The following is a 16,720-nucleotide window of genomic DNA, read 5'->3' on the forward strand; positions in this document are numbered from 1 at the left end:
CATTCCGTAACTGTTTTTCATGGGGTTTCTTCCATTTTCCACAGAAGCATCTGGTGATTGCTGCTACCTGGCAAAGGATACTGATCTAGATGGACCACTGCTCTAACCCAGTATACCAATCCCTATGTTCCTAAACAGGCCTTGTGTCATAACAATCCACAATGCAGAACTGCAAGAGTTTCCCTTGCCCCATTCTACTCCATACGTTTAATAAACTGTCCCCGCAACTTTTCCAAGGCTTTTCCTCCTTAGGAACCTGTGAAAAAGTAGGAAGGGTCTCCAGTAGGGACTATGATGTAAAAGTCTAAATTTACTATGCTATTTAACCACTTCACCCTCCATTTTAATAATGAAAATACAGGCCAGCTTAGGTTTGAACAACATTTATCATTGGGGTGGGGGGGGGGTGGGGGGGTTCATTTTTACCTTCTGTTAAGGAAATAAAGCAAACAGGGGTTGTAAATCCCCCCAAGAGACTTGAAAAATACAAAATTAAAACAAAACAAAAGCTGCTGTAACAAAGAGCTCCTGAAATCCACAATCTCAGAGACAGGAAGAAAAAACAAGCCTGCCCTTTAAAACACTGCAGTGGCCTGTTTGGCAGAGATTTGTTTAGGATAGGGATGTGGGTGTAAGTAAAACAAAGAAAAAATCCTTCACTTGCCCCTCCACTGTCACTTTTGTCTCTTTCCTCTCTTCTTCTCTTCCTCAGTTTTAACTGTTCGCTGTCTCCATCTCTTTGGGTATGTATACTAATATTTCCCCTTTCAGACTCTCCCGATCAGTGAGTGATCAGGAATGTCTAGCGTCACTGTCAACAGCACAATCATACTCTTGGTCTGGGAAGATACAGCAGCCAGTGCTGTTTGTTCAGAAAACCAACTCTCCCGCACCCCACACACTGAATGGAGTTGGCAGAGAAAGCATTCCCTAATGCCAATTTTTCACAACCGAACAAAAACAAAGCACAACAAAAACCAGACAAAACTAAAAAATAAAAATTCATGGGAACAAAACTTAAGAGAAAATGAACCCCGGGGTCCTATACGCATTTCTATCAGTGTGCATGGAACTTCTTCAGTTTCCTAAAATACAGCTATAAAGAAAGCAAACATTAGGATGAAAACATGACACCTTAATTACTATTAAATATAAGAGCCACGAAAGTGTCTTGCCATAATAAATCTCATCAAGGTCTTTACAATTAAAAGTTAATTACAGTTGTCGCCTGTAAAATTGCTCATGTATACTCACCATAAATCCTTGCATGGGTGGTGCGGTTGCTGAGTAATAACCATATTCCTAAAGGTGATTAAAGACACAAGCACACCTTACGCTTGTGCCTTCAATCATCCCAAATTGCATGATTATTGCAAAATGCCCTCACACCCTATTTTGCTTCATTACTAGAATATAAGACAGTCAAAGACCGTCTTATAAAAAATTTGAGATAGGGTTCTTAGACTCCAAGACCAGAACGGACCATTGTGGTCATCTAGTCTGACCTCTTGTATATCACAGGCCAGAGAACTTTCCCAAAATAATTCCTAGAGCAGATCTTTTAGATAAAAACCATCCAACCTTGATTTTAGAATGGTCCGTGATGAAGAATTATTAAAAACAAATTCCAAGGAAGTGCACAGACTGTTTCTCTTTCATCCTTTCAAGTAGTTGCTGCCTTGATGAGTTTCCCAATGATTCAACATTTGCTATATGGATTCCCAGGTGTCTCAGTTCACCCAAAGTGCATTCGTTCCAAGAACTTTCACTTTCATTAATAGTAAACATATTCTGGTTTAAGGAAAAAAAAATAGCGACAAGACAGGAAGGACCAAGGCCCATCAATCCTCCCTCTCTACCTCACTTGAAATTACTCAGTGTTGCCAAGAAAGGCAAAATCTTTCCTAAGGTACATGCAGAAAAATGTCCCCACAGATCCTGTCAACATGCTTGGGAGATTCATGAATTCTGTCCTGTGTATGTGGGCAAGAACCACCCTGGTTAAATCCATTTATACCTTGAGATTATGTCAACAATCCCACTAATACTTTAAGATTGCTTCAAGGTGACATATTACAAATATTATACTTACTCATCTAACTCTTCCTCTTCAGTTTTAGAAGTATCTGCATAGAGGTATTTACTCATGTCCACCGGTCTTACATTTTTCCTTTTTGCAGGTTGTGGAGGAGAATCTTTGATAGTTACAAACGTTTCAGGTTCAGGATCTGGCTCATCAAATGGGTTCAAGTACTCTGGAGCACCTTCCTCTTTAAAGGGATTATAATTATCACCATAGTAAGAGTCTTCTGGTTTTGAAGATGAAGCTGTTTCAGTATCGTGTTCTATAAAAAGCATTTTAAAAAGATTATTTAATACAAAATAAATTCAAAACTATTTTAGCAGATCTTTATATTTTATGGGGCTTTAATCTGAACTGAAACTTGGAATCTAAGGTCTTTGCCTGGAAGTGAATATTAATGCTTTATTTACAGTGTGACCTTGTTTAGCCAAAAATAAGCTGTGAAAGGTAATGTCCCCTGAGGAGCAGGGAGGGAGGATATTAAACACTTTGGGTATGTCTACACTGCAATTAAACACTTGCGCCTGGCCCATGGCAGCTGACTCGGGCTCGCAGGGCTCAGGCTAAGGGGCTGTTTAATTGCACTGTAGACATCTGGGCTTGCGCTTGAGCCCAGGGTCTAGGATCTTGCAAAGCGGGAGTGTCCCCAGAGCTTGAGCCACAGCCTGAGTCCGAACATCTATACTGTAATTAAACAGCTCCTTAGCCCGAGCTGGAGTCAGCTGGCACAGGCCAGCCATGGGTGTTTAACTGCAGTGTAGTCACACCCTTTGAGAAATTTCCCACTTATCCAAAACTTCTTTCAGCCATATTAGTCATTTGTCCCTCACTCACTCATGTAAATAGGATCTCAATAGATGTGATTTTCTTTTAACGGATTTTCCCAATTAGGTTATTCAGGTCCCAACAATAATGCTTTAAATGCTTCTTTGTACTCTTATAATTTATAATGATTTCCTAAATGAAATGACATTTTGTAGGCCCTTAAGTGGTGGTAGGGATTGGGACCCCTCCATGTCTTATTTAAAACACATGATCTAGTAACACTGGAAAATCATTTATTAAGCAAGTTAATGACTAATTACACATTTTTAGTGTACATATCAGAACTTCTGCCGTAGATTTTTGATAACAATAGTAAATACACTCTCTCTATTACAACAAATTTAAATTATCCTTAAAGAGATACACAATCAGATTAATAATACATAGTTGGGATTTATAGCCAGCAACTCTACACAATTCTTTCCAGCAACAGAGGAAGAATTTTACACTAGCAGAGATTGTTGGCAGATATCTCTGTGACTGGAACAATATGAAAACATACATAGACAGAGAATGTTAACCACACTGAAATTTATCAGGACTAACCACACTATTCTTGCAGTCATAAATGGTCAGGAATTCATCTTACTACTGCTCTGACAAGATGGCATTATTGCAGGAAAGTGAGCTCTCACCCCATGCAAGCAGGCTCTTTACTAGCAGTTTTAACCAAAAAAACCCAAAAACTTTATTTGCAATAACAATTCACAGTTTATTCATGATGTGAAGTGCCCTTTATTTTTTGAGCTTTGAAATTACTGGGTTGAACATAATAGATCATTTCAATTTAAAAGACAGACAATATTATTTATTATTTGTATGGCACTAGAGCCCAAAGTTCCCCAAAAGGGCCTTGTCCACACTTGGGATTTGCCCCAGTACAGCCACTGATGACTAGCCAGTATAGACAAGCAAAGCTGCTACTTGTGCTTCTTGGAGCTTATTCCCACTTGAAACCAGTGTAAATTGTGGTTTACAGCGATTTATCCAATTTAGGTTAGGGATTTGCAAGCTGATGGCTGGAGTCAAGGTAAATCCCCACTGTAGATCAGACCTGAATTTTCTGAGGTTACCAGGATGAACCATCAAGTTGCGTACATAGCAAGCCTTTGACCACAGGAATGTATTACTGTGTAACTTTATTCTCATTTCCACTTTGCTCCTATTGTTAGTCACACTCACTTGTGTCTTGTCTTAAATTAGATTATAAAGTGTTTGGGCAAGGACTGTCTCCTGTACATTTATATAGTGGCAAGTGCAATGGGACCTCCATCTCATCCCTGGTTCATCCTACTTGAGAGCTACAGGTAAGAAGCTTGAGAGATCTCATTTTAGGAAGAATCTCAGGACTCCTGTTCCTTGAGCCAGTGAACCTTTCACATCTGAATTCCAAGAGGTATAAGAGCATATTTTGTTACAGGCCCTTTCACGGCTGTCTGTCTCAGAAGAGAACTCATCTGCCCACTCTGAAATATTGCTACTGTCAGAAGAGGTGAGAATAAAAAGGGATTAACTATGTATTTCCCACAATAAAGGAATGAGACCTACAGATCATATAACTGTCCCAGCCTTATTTAAACTGAAGATGGGTACAGAGAAGATAAGCACACTTGTATGATTAAGGACAAGATCAACAGCACAAAAAATGGACTTCACTAAATTGTACTGCAGGTTCTATCTGGTGAATATATATGACATTTTATTACTATATTCTATACCTCTTAATTATGGAGTGTTTCCAACTACCAATGATTATTCAGGCACTTTACATACAAAAATCCCTTTAAAAATCTTAATGTGATCTGCAATCTATTTTTCCTTGAGTGAAACCAATGCAATCTAACATATACCGTAGTTAAATTTAGCTCTACTGTATTCAATAGTTAGTAGATTTAGCTGTATTTACATTTTCAAAAGGCATTTAACATTGCTCCAAATTAAAGGTTGGTGTTTAAAATGAGACTTGAATAAAGATAATTGATGCCCTGGATTAAAAAAAATGGATGAGAGGCAAGAAAGGGGTGCTTGAAAAAAAGTTATTTTTAGACTTATAAACAATCAATCACTAGTGACAATACTTAGCACTCATATAATCCTTTACAAACATTAACTAATTATTCAGAATTTTTGAGTTTAATGTTGTTACAGTAAAAAAAAAATCTGGGCTGTACATATGTTACTAATCCTACATAAAGCTAAAAAGGAAGCGTTACATCTCCCTTTAGTAATATAAAGTAACATTAAAGTTTTGGCTTAGAAGAAAAGTTTTTAAATAGTTTTAATAACTTCAGTCTAACTGGATTCAAACAGAGAAAGGCACATTATAATAATGCTAAAGGATTAAAGGTAAACTGACCGAAGCAAAGGAATCCAGAGTTATTGCTGAGACTTTATTTCAGAACAACAAACTATTGTACTGAGGTCAAGCAAGAGTCTTGTAACAATGTAGTATGTGAAATCACTCATATGTTGCAACTCAGTGTATAGTCAGTCTTCGATTTGATTTTCCTGGCTTCTGCCAGCTTGTGTCAGAGCCCTAATTTTTTAAATATAATTTTTCATTTCTTCTAAGTTAAAAAAAGACGTTCAATGATATTAGTTATATTGCGGTAGCACCCAAATGCCGCGACAGGATCAGGGTCCTGTCGAAACACATATGAAAAAAGAGACCCACTCCCAAGAGCTTACAGGCTTATGGCCTCAATCCAAGAACGTGTTAAGTATGTACGTAGTTTTAAGGACATGAGTATGACCACTGAAATCAGTGACTCAACGCTTACAGCTACTCATGTATTTATGTGATTTACTGAACCACAGCCACGCTGTCATGCTTGTGGGACCTGGCCTCAAAAGATAAACATACAAAGGGAATGAGGGTAATGCGATGCAACATATGATTTTGGCAACAAAAATGATTAGGGGTCTGGAACACATGAACTATGAGGAGAGGCTGAGGGAACTGGGATTGTTTAGTCTGCAGAAGAGAAGAATGAGGGGGATTTGATAGCTGCTTTCAACTACCTGAGAGGTGGTTCCAGAGAGGATGGTTCTAGACTATTCTCAGTGGTAGAAGAGGACAGAACAAGGAGTAATGGTCTCAAGTTGCAGTGGGAGAGGTTTAGGTTGGATATTAGGAAAAACTTTTTCACTAGGAGGGTGGTGAAACACTGGAATGCGTTACCTAGGGAGGTGGTAGAATCTCCTTCCTTCGAAGTTTTTAAGGTCAGGCTCGACAAAGCCCTGGCTGGGATGATTTAATTGGGGATTGGTCCTGCTCTGAGCAGGGGGTTGGACTAGATGACCTCCTGAGGTCCCTTCCACCCTGATATTCTATGATTCTATGAAGAAAATAGGAAGGGTGATGATAGACATATGCCTTATTAGTAAGGCTGCGAATCTTTCACGGAGGTCACGGATTCCGCAGCTGCAGCGGCTGACCCCAGGGCTGCTCGCCCAAGCAGTTGGGGAGCCCCTGGGGCCAGCCGCACTGCTGCTCCGGTGGCCCCAGGCAACTGGTCCTTGGAGCAGCAGTCCGGGACCAGCAGCGGTGCCCAGGCTGCCCCTACCTAGAGAAGCAGCAGTGGTGGCAAAGCCCAGGGCCACCCCTAGCCCGCAGGAGCGGCAAGGACAGTGGGGCCATGGGCCATGCCCCCCGGAGCAGCAGTGGTGGGGCCCTGGGCCCCCACACCAGGAGCAGCAGCGTCCATTGGAGCACTGCCCCCTCCTCTCAGCAGGTAAGATTTAGTTAGGCGTATTTTTAGTAAAAGTCAGGGACAGGTCACTGGCCGTGACTTTTTGGTTATTGCCTGTGACCTTTACTAAAAATACCCGTGACTAAATCGTAGCCTTAATTATTAGTTCAAGTTGTATTATTTATGTTGAACCTTTGCCTAATTTTTAACCAAAGCCTTTTCTATTTTAAAATTATTTTTAGCTCTTAAATATTTTCTCATGGGAGTGCACAAGAACCAACCCTGCAACTGAGTCCAAAAGAGTAGACCCCTATGACTATGTCATGGTTCCACATTGTGTAACACCTCTGATTTTTACACAGTCTCTCTGGAAATGTACTAATTTAGTGTTAGACACGGAGGCTTACTGCCTCACTATCACAAGACAGGGTCCCTGGCTTCAGTACCTCTGTTTCTCACCCCGGCTCCTTCTGCAGGTCCAAGAGTTTTGACTCCTGTTGGAGACTTACCCCCTAGTGAGCTATACACCCAGCAGATGTTTGCATCAACAAAGGACAGCCTTTTCGAAATAAGGCAATCCAGGCATCTGGCAGAACCACCTGCCTCTCTTGCCCATCTGTCCTAGATTCAATCTCCTCACAGCACTGGGCAGCCTTGTAATTATCATAGGGCATGTCTACACAGTGGTGTAATGGGGTACATGGCGGGGGGATATCTAAAGCACAGTAACGTGTTGCACATTAATTGGTCCATGTAGACACAACCAGTATGCACTAAAGGTTCCCTAGAGCGCTTTAATGTAGTACTGTTTAAGCATTTCATGATGAGACACAGTCTGTGTGCAGTTTTGCTTCTGTTAGGGTGTAAGCGTTCAGGAATTCTTTTAAAATTTGCACTGCAGAATCAAAAAGCATATTAGGGAAAATCCTGAAAGAAAAGACATGCAGGAAAACAATATCTTTTAAAAGTATGCTTTACACTATTTTTTAAAAATTAGCTTGACAGCGTCTCCTGAAAACAAGGCTTTACATATTTGTTTTTTATTTCATAGAATTTAATGAAAAATACAAATAGTTTCTGCAAGTCCCCTCAGCTTCAACATTATGGGCCAAATTCTGCACCCCTTACTAGGGTTTTCACTCCCATTAGTTGTCTGAGTATGGACGACAGGATGTAGCCCAATACGTAGAGCACCCTAAAATGCCAGGCTGAGAAGAACCTCCACCATACAATTAGTTAAAAGATTTAATTTATTTCACACATATGCTAAAACTGATGGAACTTTGTCAAAATCATTTTCAGGTCTCCTTGCAGCTTGCAACTCTGCAGATAAGTATAGGGTTTTCCAGACAGTGGCAGGCGCCTAGTTAAACTTGGCTCTTATTTCTCTCCTTCTTCTCCCTCTCTCCCATACTAACAATCCTGGATTCCTATTTATTTTTCTCCATCTTCATGGAGGCATTGAGAGAGGGTCCTCTCAGCCTCCCACCCCCTGGTGCAAAGAAACGGACCTTGCAACAGAGGGACAAGTCACAGGCAAACCACAGAGGTCTGAGAAAGGTCAACATTGGCTCCACTCTGGAATTCCAGACCTTCCTGAACCCTACATCTGTACCGATGATGGGTCTCTTAAACCCTTCAAGACTGGCCAGTAAATGTAAAACATTCTGTGGCCATTTGTCAAAGCCTTCAGAAAACATTTCACTCTTTAGAAAACAATGTCAATCCAGATCAAATTATATTATGGGATAATAACTCAATACCTAATTTTGAAAGCTGCATACTTTCTAGGTAAGGACAGCTGTCTTAATTTTCAAAAGTGACTAGTGATCTTGGGTGTCTCAATTTTTGGGGACTCAACTTGGGACATCTTAAAGGGTGTCAGAAATGGTGAACATCTGCCCTTGAAAAATCAAGCCATGTTGGGTTATTTCAAATCGGGGATTCAAAAATTGAGACACCCATAATCATTTTGAAAATTTAGGCTCCTGTTCGTAGTTTGAATCAATTCAATATTTTGTTGGTTTTAAAGTCTTTAAATGGGTAATAATAATTATATCTGCTACTGAGCTGCAACTTGGCACACCAAGGGTCAAACCCACAATAATTCTGAGTAGCCAAGTAATAAACCTGCAAAGGTAGGAGAGACAAAAGAACAGATTGATGTACTATTTACAATTGACACACTGCCCGCTTTTGCACCAGCTCCTGCCAACTGTACCTGGCATGGCTCCACTGACGGGAACTTCTCACAGAAGTATGCATTATGCCTGGCAGTTAAGTATCTGCAGAATCAGATGCTAAGTTCCCACAGGAACTAAGACCCATCACAAACCTGACGACCTTCCTTTCCCAGTGCAAATTGCACATGCATTCTATAACACACATACAGCGGCATACACATTTTTTTAAAAATACCAAAAGCCAAGCCTACCAAGACATTACACTGCATGCACAATCCTCCCCAGCGGGGGATGGAGGAGAGACAGAATGAACCACATGTGACAGCGTTACTTAATGCACGACTGAAAGGTGCTCAGATGCTACGGTGATGAGGGAAGTATAAGAAAAAGAATAGAATAAGGTGTTATTTCCCTGTACTGCCAGGAAAAATGACCTAATTATAAACCAATAAAGCAAAAAGAAAAGGAGGACTTGTGGCACCTTAGAGACTAACAAATATATTTGAGCATAAGCTTTCGTGAGCTACAGCATCCGATGCATCCGATGAAGTGAGCTGTAGCTCACGAAAGCTTATGCTCAAATATATTTGTTAGTCTCTAAGGTGCCACAAGTCCTCCTTTTCTTTTTGCGAATACAGACTAACACGGCTGCTACTCTGAAACCAATGAAGGGTATAATTGATTGAACATGCTACAAAGATTTATCAAAACTTCAAGGCCTCAGAGGGATACGTTTTAAAAAGAGGTAGGAGATGGTCCTATTTCAATGGGAAGGTGATTTTAGTGACCCAGCTGGATTTTATAGTGATAAAAGGAATTGTAAAAACCGATCCAAATAAGCGCTACACATTTGCAAAATGTTAGAAGCAAGTAAGCTTCATAAACCCAAAGAACAAGATCTGAAAACGATAAAATTGGCAGCAAAAAAGGGGTTAGGTAAGATTACTTCATGAAAAGGTTACAAAACACATATATGTTTATAAAGGACCAAATGAAGCGTGAAATGTCAGCGAGTAAGGGCTTTTAAAAAAAGGGGTAGAGAAATACGGGAAGAAAGAAGCATTTGGAAACTGTACAAAACAAAGGGGAGCACTCAGGATTGGTCCAGTGGTCTTTTTGTCCACTCCTTCACAGAATGTCTTATGAAAATATGTTTATTATTTCTATTACCAATAACAACCAAACAGCAGCATTTTAAACTTCTATCAGAAACATAAAGAGGGGAACATGGACTGGGTAGTTCAGTGGATTCGTAATTGCTTTTCACTTTTATGTTGCCAAGCCTAGCCCAGGCTGATAATGACCAACAACTGTCACTATATGAAAGCTGGTCAGTGACCTGTGTGAAATGAGTTTGGTAGGTTTCAATCCACTCACCTAGTTACCACTCCGCTAACGGGCACCAATCAGAGAGCTCAAGGGCTGAGTGGGCATGGCAGCTGAACAATCTTCTTACCCTTAGAGATGGCTCTCAGGTCAGAATTAAGGTACACTGATGGGAGAGTGTGACAGAGTGGGAATTTTTCTTAATATTTTGTATCAATATTGTGTGCGTGCCTCAGTTTTCCCTATGTGATGCCTGATTAACTACATGGTGGGAAAAGGTTGTTGACTCTTTGCAGAGACCCAGAGATACAGGGGTGATTGATGCCTCGCTGTCTGGGACCTGGGTCCCCATGCCCCTGGAGAGCCCAAGAAGGCAATGGCCTGCCCAGACATTTGGCATATGGCAACTAGCGACCATGGATGGCCAGCCCTCTGCAGGAAGCCAGCCAGGTATAACCAATTGGAGAACAAAGGAGCAGAGCCAGGTGACAATGTTTGCCTGGGAACAGGAACAAGGAATGAGGAGGGGCCTTGTGGGGTTGTTAAGTGTGGGCTGCTGGAAGCAGGAGATGTTCCTGGAATGGGACTGAAGAGGGGTCAAGAGGGCTCTGTGCTCTGGGACTGATCAAGGACTATGCTGTTACTTTCTGTTCTCTATGTTAACCGAGGACTTTCTACGCTGTGTTTGGGCACCTAATAAACCCTTCTGCTTTTACAACGCTGGCTGAGAGTCACTCCAGTTTAAGGAAGGTGGAGGTGCATTGCTTGCTTGGGGTGTACAAGTCTCTCTGAGGTGTCCAACTCAGGTGGACTCACTGAAGGGAGCTCCCAGTGTGAAGCTGAAGGCTCCGAGGTTCAGTCTAAGGAGGCGGTAAACCAAGTGGCTTTCCCTAGTGGGAGTGTGACCCTAAAGTAGGTCTGGGCTACTAAAGGGATTCCTGCCAGGGACTGTTCCAGAGCTGTTCAAGAGCACCGGACCTGTGGATCCGTGACAGGGAGCATGGGGAAATTTTCCCTGACGATCCTCTTTGTGCCTAGGTAGAAGGCTTCAGGCTCCACATTTGTCAATCTGGCACCTTTTGGAAGCACTATTTTCATTCACATATTTTATATATTTGTTACTATGTTTTGTTGTACTCTATATACACTGACTTTATATGGCAATTTTCACACACTAACAACTCCAAACAACTTCAGAACAATTAATTGCATTCTAGTGTTGTCATGGTGTGATTAAAAAAAGGCATATGCCCAGCGGTACGGCAGCTACTGTAAGATTGCAAATGTGTTATTTGGCCAGAATTCTGGCATTATCCCTACCATTAGACAATCACTATTTAGTGGAACCACTAGACGAAGAGAGAAGAAGCCTCAATTTGACATATCATTGGAGAAGCAGATGTTCAGTTTCCATTGACAATTAACATTCCTGATACTGCTGCCTGGGTGCATGTAATAATGTTAGTTTTTACCAGAACAACCATTTTAGTTTGTAACCTTAGGAAAAAAAAGTTATGCTTCATTAATGAGTCTGTAAATAATGATTAATTGTGTGAAAATGAATTCACCACCTTCTGCATCAGGATCTTCGAATGGGTTTAATTCTGCTGCATCAGGGTCTTCAAATGGATTCGAACTGGAATTGGCCAATTCTTGTTCCTCTTCATCCAAAAAATTAAGCTTGTTGATGAGTTCTAGAAAAAAATGAAGTATTGATTCAGTGTGGTCACAGCCAGCCCTGGATATTAACTGTTCACAAAACACATTTCAAATTCAGAAAATTCACACCAGTGGTCCGTGAGAACAGTGAACTGGACCACATCACCAAGTGCAGAACTAAACTAATGTATTTTGTAGCACACCAATGTTTCCAGCCAGAAGAAATTAATTGAATAAAATAGATGTTCACTTATGAGTACTAATCCACTACACTGCCACAGCGGCCTTCTGGACCTAATTTGATTCAATAAATTTTGCAGTGGATCTAGAAAGATAAATATAGCAACTTGATTTCAAAATATGAATGATTCGTATATTCGTTCACTGTCAATTCTCTTCTTTGCATGCAACATTCATGTAAAGTCAGAGAAGGAACTTTTTGTCAAGTTATAATAGTTAGGCATTATTCACTGCACAAATTGTGTTTTAATGACGTGGTTTTTCTTTCCTATTCACAATCATGTGACAATGCAGTGGCTGAAGAGAGACACTCTATCATGTTGTTACCTGTTGGATGTGCTGCAAATTACTGAAAATCACATTGGATGGAAAGCACAATGATAAAACTGACAGCTGAATACAAGCAGAAGTCAAAAGGTAACAGGTCACAGTAAATACAGACAATCAGAAACAGAAAGAAAGGAGGAAAGCTCATAGACCTTCAGAGGAACTGGCTGATTTAGCTGAAGGCATATTTGCTTGCTTTATGCAGTCATCTTGATCTTCATCTAAGCTGCTCAGAGCATTCAACTGGTTTACAATTTCTGTAAACAGAAGCCAGTCAAGACAAATGTAAGGTAGGGTTATTTAAAGAAAAAGCTGTAGAAAGCATGCTATTACTAGAGAAACAGGGAAAGAGAGGACACTTATTGTTAATGAAAAGAATACATTCAGAATGAATCATTACAGTGATATATAATACACTTATGCACCTGTATGGAACACTTCAGCACTATTTTAACAAGAAGGAACACAATAAGGTACACACTGAAAAATTTTTGATGGGTGCCCGCGACCAGCAGTCTCAAGATTGACAAAAAACTTAAAATGAACACAGACATTAATCCAAAAACTAGGTATGCTAAATATAATTATTTTAACAGTTTTCCTGTTGGTAAGTAAAACTTGAAATTAATAGTATAAAGTCAGCTTAATACAAAAAGTTTGAGGCTACAGCATATACACTTTGATTATGCCTCATTAAGAACCAATCTCTATCAATTTTCCACCTAAGATACACCCAATTTAATAATAATTGTAAACAACATGGTCATTAAACATAGTATGGAACAAAACAGGCTGCAGTAATTTAGGGCCCGATTCTGCCATTTTTATTCTCAGTAATACCTTACTCATTGGATAGATGGCGAGGCGATTTAAGGGCAGGATCTGGCCCTTTGGGAATAGCTCTGAAACCAACATTTTAAAACAGAACCAAATAACTCAAAAGGAACCTTAATGTAGTTAAGATAATCTGTGTACTGTTACTTTTAGGCCAGTGGTTCTCAAACTTTAGTACTGGTGACCCCTTTCACACAGCAAGCCTCTGAGTGTGACCCCTCCTTATAAATCAGAACCACTTTTTTATATATTTAACATCATTAGAAATGCTGGAGGCAAAGTGGGGTTTGGGGTGGAGGCTGACAGCTCGGGACCCCCCAAGTAATAACCTTACCACCCCCTGAGGGGGCCCGACCCCCAGTTTGAGAACCCCTGTTTGAGGCTTTGTGCACTTGCTTAAAATGATGCTTGGAAGAAATTAAGACATGATGATAAAACAATAGGAAAAGCAATGGCAATTCGTATGCCACCAATTTACGATCAAACAAAATACTAAAAACAGTGAAGAAAGTATTATGGAAGCACCACTCATGACTCCATAATTAAGCTTGAGTTGAGTATGCATTTAAAGCAGGGATTCAACCAATTACAGATGAAGGATACAGTGTATCCTCCCAAATTTACAGTATTTACTCGACCTTGTTGAAAAAACATGAGTTAAAAAAATAATAATCTAATACATCTTTAAAAATGAGTTCAATATAGGACTATGAATTATTATGCATTAAGCAGAATTGTATGGTAATGTCATACAATTGTCATCACAAGGTGGAGAAAAGGCTTTTGAGATTGGGTGGAGTGATAGCTCAGTGGTTTGAGCATTGGCCTGCTAAACCCAGAGTTCTGAGCTCAGCCCTTGAGGGGGCCATTGAGGGATCTGGGGCAAAAATTGGGGATTGGCCCTGCTTTGAGCAGGGGGTTGGACTAGATGATCTCCTGAGATCCCTTCCAACCCTGATATTCTATGATCTTGGAATGTTTTACCCTTAAGTTACTGATATGTACTCAACCTTAACTACACTGTATATAGTTTGTATATAGTCTGGGAAAAGTAAAACTACCACTGGAAAATAAAGTTGCTCAAATAGAAATCTCTATTTTCCAAACTGATAAGAAAAGTAACAAATCACAGACAGGTGAAAATTGAGCAACATCAGTGTTGCTGTGATGGTATCGGATCAAAATATGACTATATAGATCATTGTTGCAACCACTATTATATATTTGAAACAAATCTTGTATAAGATGTGGCACCTAAGATGTCTATGAAAAGGTTATGATTTGCTGATTAGGATTATGCTATGTCTATGCATGTATCATTTTTGTATTTGAAGTTATGAATATTGGCTCTCTACCTGGATTTCAAATGTTTGCTTCTGGGGTAACGCCCACAAGATAGTTAGCCAGCACATCTTGGAAGGACTATTCTAATTGAGTGGCCCATCAAAAGGACTCAACTCACAATGGACCATGGGAGACACCCATCTACACTGAGTGGACTGTCCTATAAATGTGCTGTCTGGAATATTGGTAATGGCTTCCTGCAATGACTGAGCAAAATGGGGACGAACATGTGACTTGCCCATGTGACTCCAAACACTATCTGGTCACCTGTGATTCTCCACTACCTGTGCTGAGGTTTTTGTTTGAAACAATGGGTTTCCATCCACATGGCAGAGGATATAAATGGCCCTGGAAACACCTCCATTTTGCCCCTGTCCTGCTCAGATCTCTGGACTGCGGACTTACACTAATGGGAGCATTCTCACCCTGGGAATGAGGTCCTTTCAATGATTTGGAAGCAACCAGAGACTTACTAAGCCAACAGTTTATTTCATCACTGCTACTAGCCTGAACCAAGAACTTTGCAATTACTGTATGTATTTGATTCTTTTAACCAACTTTAATTCTCACCTTTCTTTCTTTTTATGAATAAACCTTTAGATTTTAAATACTAAAGGATTGGCATCAGTGTGATTTTTGGGTAAGATCCAAGTTATATATTGACGTGGGTGTGTGGCTGGTCCTTTGGGATCAGAACCTTTCATTTGATGAGACTGTTTGTAAGGAACCACTCATCTCTGAATCCAGTGTTTTTAGTGGTGACATAAGAACTGGAATGCCAAAGGAAACTGCTTTTATGAGTTCTTGTTAGCCAGTGTGGTGAAATAGGAGTTTACTTTTGTGGCTGATTTGGTATATCTTATGAAAGATATGGGTTGTGTTTGCCCTGTTTCTCAGCAGTTCTTCCTGAATTTGGCATCCTCAGTTGTGACCCACTGAGGCACGGTTACAGTTGCTCTAACTCAATGGTTCCCCAACTGGGGTTCTCGGGAAAAAATTCCCTAATGGCGGACAGAACTGTCCCTAGGAACCCCGGGCAGCACGGGGTCAGCAGCCCAGAGCCCCTGGACTTCCAAGAACTAAGCAGATCAAAGCAAGCATATCTATCACACTGAGATGATTTAAACTTCAAGAATCCTTATAAGAAATGGAAAGGGAGGTGGATATTTTTTGCTGTTTTTAAAATTAAATAGGCAGCGAGTATTGTTTTTAAAATTATTATGAAGAAGAAGTTTAAACTTTGTGGTAACGTGTTGTTTGCCTGGACTGCTCAAGACCTGAATGCTTGTGTAGGAAGAACTCTTTGAGTTGGCTTCTTAAATACCTTAATGCTGTTTCACATCTGATACTCCTTGATGAAACATAGGAGCCTTGTCTGATAATAGGCTTATTCAAAGTGATACAAGCTATGAAAGTGAGATCTTGGAAGAGTGTTGCCGTTTTCATAATGTAATAAAAATACTGTAAGGATAAATAATAAATAATAATAAATAGCATGTAATAAGCAGGTCATAAAAAGGAATTTTATATTTCCAAGATCACTGCTTTTATAATTTATATTCAGGTAAATCCCTGGAAATATTCATTTTTAAGAGGAGGTTCAAGAGACTAGACATTTTAGTGCAAGGGGTTCACTGGTTGTTAAAGTTTGGGAACCACTGCTCTAACTGGTGCTGGCTGCCCATAGCTCATCAGTAAAGCTGTGAGTGTGTCACGGGACAACATGACTTTCCGGGACCTCCGTGACATCTGCAGTGGCCAGTGCAGCTGGCCCATGGGCCGCCTGAGCAGCTCAGGCAGCCCCTAGGCCAGCCGCACCCGCCACCGCTGCTGGAGCAGTCGTGGGCTACCACACCTGCCTCCCCCAGCAGCAGCAGGAGTTTGGGTGGGGGGCTCAGGGCTGAGGCGCAGGAGGGCGCGAGGGCTCTGGGCGGTGCTTACCTCAGGGAGGCTCCACAGAAGCAGCGACATCCCTCGGCTCCTAGGCAGAGGTGTGGCCAGGGGGCTCTGTGTGCTGTCTCTGCCTGCAGGCACCACCCCCACAACTCCCATTGGCCGCAGTTCCCAGCCAATGGAAGCTGTAGAGTCGGCACTCGGAACAGAGGTAGCAGGAAGAGCTGCCTGGCCATGTCTCTGCCTAGGAACTGACGGAGGGTGATGTCACCACTTCTGGGAGGCACGGAGCCGGGTAGGGAGCCTGACAGCCC

The 16,720-nt window shown here is 40.9% G+C and overlaps 1 protein-coding gene across 6 annotated transcripts in view; it reads right to left on the reverse strand.

Annotated features, from left to right (window-relative positions):
• The window catches only part of EHBP1 (EH domain binding protein 1), a 321,365-nt gene that overhangs the window by 158,075 nt on the left and 146,570 nt on the right, over positions 1–16,720 (reverse strand). For 3 of the 6 annotated variants that reach the window (XM_073339536.1, XM_073339539.1, XM_073339538.1), the window contains exons 8-10: positions 12,488–12,592; positions 11,681–11,803; positions 2,093–2,345 (exon numbers count right to left, since the gene is read on the reverse strand). In XM_073339536.1, coding sequence (XP_073195637.1) covers positions 2,093–2,345; positions 11,681–11,803; positions 12,488–12,592 — 481 coding nt within the window. The remainder of the gene's footprint in view (positions 1–2,092; positions 2,346–11,680; positions 11,804–12,487; positions 12,593–16,720) is intronic. The other 3 variants (XM_073339541.1, XM_073339540.1, XM_073339537.1) reach the window with 1 other exon arrangement.

This window comes from Lepidochelys kempii, chromosome 3 (genome assembly GCF_965140265.1).
Source record: "Lepidochelys kempii isolate rLepKem1 chromosome 3, rLepKem1.hap2, whole genome shotgun sequence".
Classification (NCBI taxonomy): domain Eukaryota; kingdom Metazoa; phylum Chordata; order Testudines; family Cheloniidae; genus Lepidochelys; species Lepidochelys kempii.